Source organism: Egretta garzetta, unplaced genomic scaffold (genome assembly GCF_000687185.1).
Source record: "Egretta garzetta isolate BGI_Z169 unplaced genomic scaffold, ASM68718v1 scaffold215, whole genome shotgun sequence".
Taxonomy (NCBI): Eukaryota; Metazoa; Chordata; class Aves; order Pelecaniformes; family Ardeidae; genus Egretta; species Egretta garzetta.
Window position 1 is genome coordinate 7,301,922 of NW_009259719.1, and position 10,239 is coordinate 7,312,160.

General features: G+C 57.3%; 1 protein-coding gene across 1 annotated transcript; it reads right to left on the bottom strand.

Moving 5' to 3' along the window:
* Nucleotides 1-463: 463 nt before the first annotated feature.
* ZMYND10 (zinc finger MYND-type containing 10) lies at nucleotides 464-10,007 on the bottom strand. The gene is made up of 11 exons (XM_035894759.1): nucleotides 9,889-10,007; nucleotides 9,193-9,309; nucleotides 8,033-8,086; nucleotides 7,780-7,932; nucleotides 5,675-5,766; nucleotides 5,288-5,388; nucleotides 3,746-3,918; nucleotides 3,310-3,435; nucleotides 1,586-1,707; nucleotides 1,257-1,382; nucleotides 464-596 (listed from the first exon to the last, which is right to left on the bottom strand). The coding sequence occupies exons 1-11, from the start codon at nucleotides 9,958-9,960 to the stop codon at nucleotides 512-514; spliced, it is 1,221 nt and encodes a 406-aa protein (XP_035750652.1). The 5' UTR covers nucleotides 9,961-10,007; the 3' UTR covers nucleotides 464-511.
* Between the last annotated feature and the right edge of the window lie 232 nt (nucleotides 10,008-10,239).

Consider the following 10,239-nt stretch of genomic DNA (forward strand, 5'->3'; position numbering starts at 1 on the left):
AAGCTACGTTTGCTTTCTCACAGTGAGGTGTTCATGCTAACCACATCCTCTGCCTCTCCCCGCTGCTCTAAGCGCCAGCCGAAATACGAGAGGCAGCATGGAGGCCTTCTCGCCCCCTTCCCTCCCCTGGCTCACATGCTTGGCCCTTCTAGTAACCACAATCTTATTTGCTCTTTTTTGGGGCCTCTCTGGGCTTTCTGTTGTTGCAAAGGGGAAAAATGGACCCACGCCCCCCCTCCCCTAGGTGCAAGGGAGGGGAGGAAGAGGTTTAGCATCTTCGTCTAGGAGAAAAAAAAGCAGGAGCCAAGCAGCGGTGAGGTGCACACGGAGGTTTATTGGAGAAGGCTGGTGGGGAAGTGGGAGAGGAGAGGACAAACCCAGGCAGCGCTGCCCAGGGCTGGGAGCAGGGAGAAGGGGCCTTTGCCGGCTTCTCCTCTCTGGTTGCTGGGCTGCATGCAGGGGGAACCTCTGCCTCGCCGAGCCATGGGCCAGATGCCCATCACTGCTTCTCTTAGGGGTCGTCCGCCCTCCTTGGTGCCCCAGCTATCAGGTTGCAGGCAGCCTTGTGCTTCTGCCAGTGCTGGACCTGGCACGCTCTGTGGCAGGGAAGGCCACTGCTCAGGGACTCTACTGCGAAGCGGGGCACCCGCAGCTCAAGCAAGGATGCAGTGGTGCCACATCCATCCCGAGAGCGAGCCAGCAACAAGGACAAACCCCAGCACCATGCTCCTCCAGGCACTGGGGGCGATCTGGCATGGCCAAGCATTAGCCCAACGGGGAGGTGGATGCAGACCCCAGTTCCGAGGGCTAAGATGGACCTTGCGATATGGTTCAGGACCAGAGAAGATTTAATTCACTGCCACCATCCCAGATGTCACACCTCAGCCCATCACCCACACCCAAAGAGCCATGGGTGCTTTTCTCCCCGCTCCTGCCCCACCACGGTGCAGGAGAGGGAGACGGTGTCACCGTGGGAAACCCAGCCCATCGCTGCCATCGGTGTGGGCTGGCAGACACATGGACAGGCAGCAGCAGCACAACACCCACCAGCATCTCCTCCACCAGCACATCAGCCCCACCACAAGGCTTAGAGAGGCCCATGGCAAACGGAGAGCCAGCAGTGCTGAGCAGCAGTGGGACCCCGGCTCCCCTTGGCCCTTTCACAGCATCCTCCGTCGAGGTCTGTGGTGCTCTGGGGAACAGCGGGCACTGGAGGGGTGGCAGGGGGACACCGGGGGGTGGCAGGGCTCCCTTACCGCGTGCAGTACCACTCGTTCCGGCAGCGAGAGCACCGCTTGGCCGCCTCCATGCCGCACACCCTGCAGCGGGGCTTGTCAGGGGCCAGAGCCTCCATCATGTCCAGGCTATAGGTCTGTGCCCACCTGCAGCAGGCAAAGAGGGGGCAAGGCTGCTCACAGGGAATCGCCAACAAGCATCGAGCTGTCCCCGCTGCACCCCACTGCTGAGCAGACATCCCCAGCCAGTACCACAGACGCCCTCTATCCTCCCAGTGCTGAGCTCCAGCCCCTGCTAATGGGGATACTGGCTCCACTGGGCATCCCGTGTGTATGTGGCAGGGCCTTACCTGTGTGCCTGGAGCTTCAGCTCCTCCTCAGTGGGGCTGAAGACATGCTTCACCTGGTGCTTAGTGATGGCCTCCCACTTCCCCGCATTTTTCTTGAGGATGTGGTCCCAGATGACGGGAACCTGGCCGGAGAGGCAGAGCAGGGGGAAGGGGTGCTCACAGCTGGACTGAAAGTGCTGTGGTACAGGGGCATTTGGGGGGGTGGCTGGCCTTGTGCATGAGGAGTGCACCCCTCCAGGAGGGCAAGCGGAGGCAGCACATGCAGAAGCAAAGGCGCAGGGAGTGAGGGTGGGCTTTTGGGTACAGGGAGGGGACGGATCCGCTCACCAATGAGCGTTCAGGTGAAACAAGGCAAAACCTTCAGGGTCTGGTTGGGAGCGAGAGTTCAGCCCTGAGGCCCAGGCTCCCAAACAGAAAGCCCTGGGATCTCAGCACCCTGTGCGCTGGCAGCGGCGTGAACCCCGTGCTCCGGAGCCGTTTGCCTGAGCAGATTTTTCCACTCGTCACTTCCCCGAAGACGAACACCCGGGGAAAGGCTGGCCAGCACAAAAGGGAAAGCACTGGCCAAGAGCAGCGCGTGGCGTTCAGGCTCTGGAGAGGACGATGCTGCTTCAAACAGTGCTGCCTTCTCCAGCAGAGTAAAAATAGCCAGGCTTGGATGGGGAGGAAGCTGCTCTGGGAGCAGCTGAATGGAAAAAGGCCTTTCCTCAGCTTGGCTCGGTGACAAGGAGTGAGTTCACCGCTTTCTGGGCAGAGCAGGGAGCCCACATGCGTGCTTCCAGCTGGTTCCCCCTGTCCACCCCTTGGCAGAGGCAGGAGCAGCACCGGCACAGAAGCAGAGCTGTGGAGAAGGGCAGCAGCCTGGGCAAGGGCTGGGTGAGGTCCCCAGTGCGGCAGCTGCCTGTCCCTGCCCCACTGACATGCCAGCAGTCGAGGCACATGGAGCAAATCCTCCGCCCCGCCGCCCCCCCCCCCTCTGCACAGCCCAAGTGGCTACTGCCTGTCCTACCCATCCGCTCCGGGAAGCGGCATGGGAGCCTCCAGCAGAGGGGAAGAGCCCCTGCTCTCCCAGCCCTTCTCAGCTGCCTCTTTGCAGATCTGCCCCCCTGCCCCCCCCCCCCCTCCCAGTTTCTCCCCATAGCTCACAAGAAAGCAGTAGAAAACTCTTTTCTCCAGAGATTACTACTGCATGGATTAAAAACACCAAGAACCTCACACTGTTTGAAGACCCTCAGGGCCCAACTCTCAAGCCCCAGCCTTTGGCTAGGACCAGTTTGACTCTAGCCTCTATTACCAGACCTCGGCATCCCTCCGTATGCAGTGTGCCACACAGCCCCGGGCCAGGGCTGTAAACCGGGACTCTTCCCTGAGGAGTAAAAAAAGCAGGAAAACACTGATAAGTGTTAAATAAAAGGGTTAATTGTCAAAACAAGCCAGGGTTTGCCTCTGCCCCATGCAGCCACCACTCAGTGCAATCTGGAGAGCTGTTTATAAGCCAGCATTTATGCCTTCAGCTGCAACTGCTTGGCCATTGCGGTAACAGGATGAGGATCCCATATCACCCATGGACAACTTTGCTGCCAATAAGGGTATAACTGTGAAATGGGTGCTTGGCCGCTTTACCAGGGCACCATCTCTCCAGAGCTGAGCTTGGTGGGAGTGAAAGGGGGGTAGGGAGCTATCAGGCTTAAAGCAGAGTGGCTGGAAAGGCAGAGGAAGGATACCTGCTCCAAGACGAGATCCTTTTTGGGGGGAACCGGCTCTGTCACCGCGAGGTGGCTCAGAAATCTCTGCATCTCCACCAGGTTGGGCAGCTGGTCAATGAGGACGTCTGTCAGGAATGCACGGAGCTGCAGCCATGGAGGGGAAGAGAAAAGAGAATGGAGAGAGGTCAAGACAAGGGAGCCAGAGCTGGGAAAGCAGCATGGCAAGAGCAGGGATCTGTGAGGCACTGGCAGAGCAACCCATGGGGGTCCCACAAGGTGCACTCGCAAATGCAACCTCTGCTGCTGGCATGGTGATAGACCCCCCCCTGCTCTCCCACCACTGGCTCCTAGGAGCCCACGGTGAGGATGGGGAGAGAAACCTGGAGGTGCCTGGTGCTGGCAAGGTCCTGCTCTGTGCTGCGGGGCCCACAGCCTTCGTGGTGTAGCGTCCTACCTTGAGGAGCTGGCTCTTGTTGAAGCCATCGAAGTGGTATTTGCGCTGGCACTCGGGGCTGAGCAGGAGGTTGAGGAGGGCAAGCCACACCTGCCCATCGAGTTTGGTCATCTTCACCTGGTCTTCTGGGGGCACCACATGCCATGTGCCATTCTCAAACTTCTTGAGCTTGCCTGAGGGACAGAAGCACACACGGCTCCAGGGAGAGACAGCACTGCCCAAGGGAGGACACCTCAAAGGTGGGGATGCTGGCCTGCACTTGCTTCCTCACTCCACCACAGGCAAACCCCTCTGCTTCTGGCTGCCTCGCTTTCCCCACCCCTTTGCTCAGTGCAGCAGCCTTCTTGGTACTGAGACAATATATTAGAGAGCAAGAAAAGCATAAAGAATATCTATTAAAACAATAGGGCTGTGGCAGGAATCAAAAGATCCCTGTCATATCTCCCTCCGTACTTGGCTAGGAGTGTAGAGCACTGGTAGGGGGTGGTGGGGGAGCCCATGCTGCAGCAACAGTGGCTGGAAAGGTACATTTTGGGGTATCACTGTGGCCAATACCTGCTCTTCTGGAGGTTCTTCTGCCAGTGAAAGCCAGAAGTAGCATGAACGTAACAGAAATGACAAAACAAACTCCGGGAGCTACTGTGCTGCTCTGGGTGATGGAGGGGATGTAACCCTGCATCTGCACAGCCTGGAAATGCCTTTGCACTCTTGTTTCTTTCCAGCCCCTCCCTCAGGGCCCTGGATCAAAGCTCCCTCTGAAACCCCGAGCACACAGGTGGAGAGAAGGGATGTGTTTCCTGGCTGGAGGAAGGAGGAAAGCTCCCACATCCAGCTGGGCTCCTCTCAGCAGGCACAGAGCCACGTGCTTCCCAGCACTTCTTCCTCCCCTGCCTGCGCTGTGACCCCCCTGGTGCTGGGCTGTGGAGGGGCATGCGGGTTCCCACGCCCCAGGCTGTGCCCCACCACTGCTCAGAGGCAGGCAGTGAGGATGCCAGGGGGCTGGCAGGGGACACACACGCTTGGCTACAGCGGTGCAGGAGGCAGGGCCGATGGTGCATGTAATGGCCAATAGGCACAACCTTGCCTTCGGCAAGAGAGAAGCTCAATGACCAGCAGCTTCAGGGCAATGGGTTTGGTGCCTGGGAGAGGCCATGTCTGGCTCCAGCTCTTAGTCCAAGAGAGATGCAGACACACTCTGGTCCTTCTCTGTCCAGGACAGGACTCCTCAGAGGAGCAGGAGGGGCTGGGAGATGTGCTATGCTCCTGCTCCCATCCTGGCCGTGATCAGCTCAGGAGAGACACAGCCCTGTGCGAGGATCGGCTTTTGGGAGAACTGCCGGGTCCCCAGGCCAGCTGCGCTGCAGCTGCTTTTGAGCTGAACAGCTTCAGGCAGGGAGCTCTAGAGAGGAGCAAGGGGAGGGCAGAAGGGAGGGTAGAGGGGGAGCGGCTTTCTGCAAGGGCTCCTGTGGCAGACCTGCCAGTGGGTGCAGGTCCCAGCTGCCACCATGGCACCTCAGGTTTCCAAGGGTGCATGATCCGTACCTGCTTCGCGGCAGCTCCAGGGGCAATGCTCCACCAGCTCGACAAGGAGGCAGGGCAGGTTATGGGTGTTCAGCATCCGTGTCAGCGCACTCAGGGGCAGGCTGGAGATATGACAGAAAGGGTGAAATGGCACTCACAGACAAATGCCAGAATAGATACAAATGTTCCCTGAGGCTACTGGGAGAGGCAGTAAAAAAACAATGATCTGGGTTCCTGTGAGTACCATGGAGCAGGATGGAGTGCTGCTGCGCTTGCCTTCCAGGGTGCAGTGCCACTGCCACCACGGGTACAGCCAGCTGCTGAAAGGGTCCAGGCACCCACTGCAGCCCTGTGGGACTCTCAGTCGGAGAGCCTGGTGCGTGTCCTCTGCTGCTCCTGGGCACTTACCTCTCCACCTGATCAGTGATGAACCGCAGCACGGACAGGGCTTTCAGGGAAATCTCAAACTCCATCGTCTCTGCCTGCTTCTGCAGCTCCTGCTGAGGGACAAGCACAGCCTCAGGATTTCAGGCCCCATTTCCCAGGAGCTGCAGGGAGGCAGCCTGTTGGCTGCACATCGGTAACCACAGACTGGGGAGGAAATCAGAGTCCTGCAAAACAAACTCTGCTTCTCATCTTGACTGTGCCAGCACTGCCTGTTTGCCAGGGCAGCCATGGTAGCGCTTGCAGCCCACTGTTGTTTGTCCCTCATCTCCCTACACCTAACAGGTCGTGAGGGGCTACCAGCAGCAGCACCCCTGCACAGGGACACCCCCTGAAAGAGCTGCATGATCAGCAGATGAACATGAGGAGGAAGATGAGGAGGGAGAAACTTGGCCCTGGCACAGCTGCAGTCCTACATCCACCCCTCCTGGATCTGCCTCTCCCCTTCAGCTTGCCTACAGCCAGCTAGAATAGCTGCCTGTGGTTACCCCAGCCCACAGCTACACCAGGCTGTCTAGCCACCCGGCCTCCTTCCCTTCCCAGGCAGTGTGGACACCCTGCTCATCCCCCATGAGCTCAGGCTAACAAGCTGACCACCCTCTGACTCAGCCTTTTTCGAGACCATCAGGATGGCTAGGCTGAGAGGTGCCAAGTCCTTCTCCCTGGCCCAGGCAGAGCTTCTACTCTCCAGTCCCCACTGCTCACATCTTTCTGAGTAGAGCACTGACCTCAGCAACTCATTTCTCTGAAGCGCCAGTGCAACAGTTCCCTTCCAAATTCCTGTGGTAAGAAGCCCTGCGTTCCCTGTGCCGGTGCCCCACACACTATTAAGAAAGCCTTATGGGCTCTTCCCCCCCACCTCCCTCTCCAAACTCCTCCTCCTGGTATCCAGCCCTCATCTTTGCTACCTTCAGGCAGAGACTATCTTTTGCCTGTGCTTCTGGGGGACAGCAGAGCAGGTCCTGCTCTAGGGGGTTACCACCATACACAGTCACAAAGGACAACAGGCTCCACAACACAGGAGAGGACAGGAACAGCTTTTTCATAGGGGGTTATCGTGTGTAGAGTCAGGCGGGGCTGGAATGAATCAGAGGAAACCAGGCTCCTTGTGAGACGAGTGCTTTTTAGAACCCTGTTGGCTAGAAAGGGTATTTTTTTTTAACTTGAGCCATGTCAAATCACTAACAGAGACACCCCTTTCCCCTCCCCAGCTGGGAAAACATTTCCTGGAAAACATCCCTATTGTGCTCTGACCCGTCCACTTCCTTCCCTTTTCTGGAAGAGGAGCACGTGCTTGGGCAAGAAGCCAAAGGATGAAGGCAACATGGGGAGGTACGGCCAAGCTTGCAGGCTATCGCTTTAACCCTGCTTCTCCAGACACTCCTCATGATGTGCACAGTTTAAGGAGAAAACTCAAGGTAATGAGAAGCACCAGAAGCAGGGAGAGCTCCTGCACTGGGAAGGTGTGTGTGGCAGCCCAGGAACACCTGACTGGGAACAGCTCTGGGCTCGCTGCTGGCCCAGACCAGCACAAACAGGAGGTATTTCTCAGAAAGCTGAGCAAGTTGCGGGGGAAACACATAAGGACAATTCCTAGCCATATCGTACATTGATTTAGGGAAGGATCCCTCTCCTGGTTAACCCAGTCTGGCTCCAGTGGCAACCTGAGCTAAGGTGGTTTCACAAGCACCAGGGAGACACCCACACAGCTTTCAAGAGCAACGGCAAATGGCCAAAACCCCTCTACTGAATATTTTGCCTAACTGTCAACTCTCCATTGTCCCTCCCACACAGAGCTCAGACTATGTCCTGCAGGAAGCCCCAAGCTGGCACTGTCACAGAGAGGGCAGGAACATGACTGCAGGATGGAGGGAGGTGGGTGCAGCCACCAGCCCAGCAGAGCTGCTGGTGCGGAGGAGCACCAACACCAGACACCCTTCGAGATGGGCGGGAGGTGCCGGGGTTGCAGCCAAGGGGTTGTCCACGGGAAGGCCCCCCCCGTGCCTCTTCAGGCTGCCCACACCCCCCGTCACCTGTGTCCCCAGTGAGCTACAGGAATTTCTCCTCACCTGCATGGATGAGGGGCTGGCCAGATCCTCAGGACGAAGCTCCATCGGGGTCACTGTTTGTCTAGTGGCAGTCCAAGCTGCGAGCAGGGTCAGTTTTCGGTGGCAATAATCAATTAAATCCAGAATGCTGTCCTCTGCTGACTCACAGATCTCCTTCACAACAACAAGAGTTTCACAGAGGACCAGCCCCCCCCAGCCGTGGGTTTCTGACCCCTGGGGCTTTACACTGAAGACAGCTGAGCCTGCCTCTTACCTTGTAAAAAAACACTGTCTCCAAGAGGTTAATGATGGAGGCTTCATGATGCAGCTGTGGGAGGAAAGCGGCAAGAGTGAGGTAACAGGAGAGCAGTCACCAGCACCAAGGACACAGGCAACAGGACTGGGAAAAGGGCTCTTCTAAGAAGCTGCTTAGGTAGTTGTGGCCAAACTCAAGTCCAAGAGCCAAATATAAGTAATGCAATCTTTAAAGCAATTCCAGTGCATATCAATATTTATGTTAACGTGACTGTGACACTGCAACATGCTGATATAGAACCCCCCTTCCTTCCCAGCAGGCAGGGCTCTGTCTCTGTGCTACAGAGGCAGTACTACCCTAGCCTCTGGGCAAGTGGCAGCCCCTGGCGCCAGCACAGAGCCACTGCCTGAGACGGGACAGCGCTCTGCACAGCTGCACTGCTCTCAGCCCCTTGGACTAGGACAGACAGTCTTGTCCCGAGACTGGGAACCACGAGGTAACTGCCCCAAGGCAATGCTGCAGACAAACAGCTGCCCAGGGAAGACACAACCTTTCCCCAGCAAGGTGTTACCCTGGACTGAAAATGGGCTAAAACTTCCAAGCCTCAGGCAGATTCCCTTAGGTCAAGGGCTGCATGCCTCCACAGGGAAGCCGAGCTCCCAAGATGGCTCCCTTGCCAAGAACAGCCCAAGGAACCGTTGGTCCCAGAAGCTTGGTAAGAAAAAGCTATGGTTTTTTTTTTGACCTGGAGGCACGTAACCTCAGAGAGCCCTCTGGTTAAAAGCACCAGAGAAAAATGGTGCTCAAAGAAGGGCAAATACCCTGAGGGTGTTGCTGCCTGTGAGCCAGGGTAGCACTGAGTCGCACTGGGAGCTGCAAGCCAGGAGCACAAAGCTGGCAAAGCCCCTGCATGGGACTAGGCAGGGGCACAGCCCTACACGGGGCTGAGCTCCCCTAGGAGTGGGTCCCTGTCCCTCCTGGGGGGTGAGGACATGGGTTTGTTACTTGTGGCTTTGGGAAACCTGGTGCTTCCCACTGATTCATGCTGTCCACCACAGCTTTTCTGCCTGGTGAGATGTAAAACCCCAGCTCTGAGATTGTCAGGGTGAGATTTAAGCATAGAAGGTCCCTGCCCCATTTCCAGGCTTGTTCCCATACGGAGTTCCCCCTCTACTCACCACCATGTAGATGGGGAAGGTGCTTCTTGGCTTGAAGTCCTCCAGCTGGCACAGCACCGGAAAGATCTTGTGCTTCCAGATCTCCACAGAGATCAGCTCCCCAATGAGAACAGGAATCTAGACAGGGAAGGGATGGGGGAGCAAAGCCTTTCAGACCAGTGCCAGAGCGGGAACCAGTTATATCACTAATGCTCAACCACATAGACCTTGGAGTTGTCCCACAGAGGAGGGTGGCCGTGGGGCACGCTGCCTTTATGTTCACCCAGCTCAGAAATCAACAGCTTTTCACCAACAAACCAGTGTGCAGAGAGAGCTCCTGGGGTTGTAAAGGGGGAAGACGACCCTGAGAAGCAGGGGAGGTCCAGGGCACCACACTTCCCAGTGGAGCCTGGTACATTCTGGGGCAGCAACACTCCAGGTATAGGGCAGAGATCTGCAACTAGAGGGGACCAGTGCACGAAAGAGAACAATGCAACCTCCAGAGAGGAACTAGAGACCAGCAAGTAGAAATACCACAGCTTGACCTTTAATTTTTTTAAAAAGCAACACTGGCAAACCACCAGTCAAATGTTTTTGCTGGAAATACAGCAGATTCTTCACCCTTTTATTCCAAAAGTGCACATTGTCCACAAGACAAGCCCAGTTCAAGGCTGAAGGCCTGGCACGGGGATCACTACTGCTCCCACGGGGGCTCACCTTGGTGTAGGTGACCAGCAGCTCGGTGAGGAGCTGCTCCTGGCCCACAGAGGCGCTCAGAATGGCATGCATGTTGAGCTTCTCCACGCACTCATGCTGTCGAAGCCATCTGCGGGGCAGCCAGCATGGGCATCAGTGCCAGAGACCTCTGGACACTGGCTCTGGGGCTCCACTTTGTGCCTGGAGAGGGTCCCTCATGCAAGGAAACCTGTTCCCAGCACTCCCATCCCTGGGAAACGCCCCAAGCCTGGCAGGCACCCCCAAACCCCACGCTGTCCCTCGAGCATAGGCTCCCTGAGGCAGCAGCTCCACCTGTGGCAGCCCTAATCCCACCTCCCTCCTGCCTGCCTG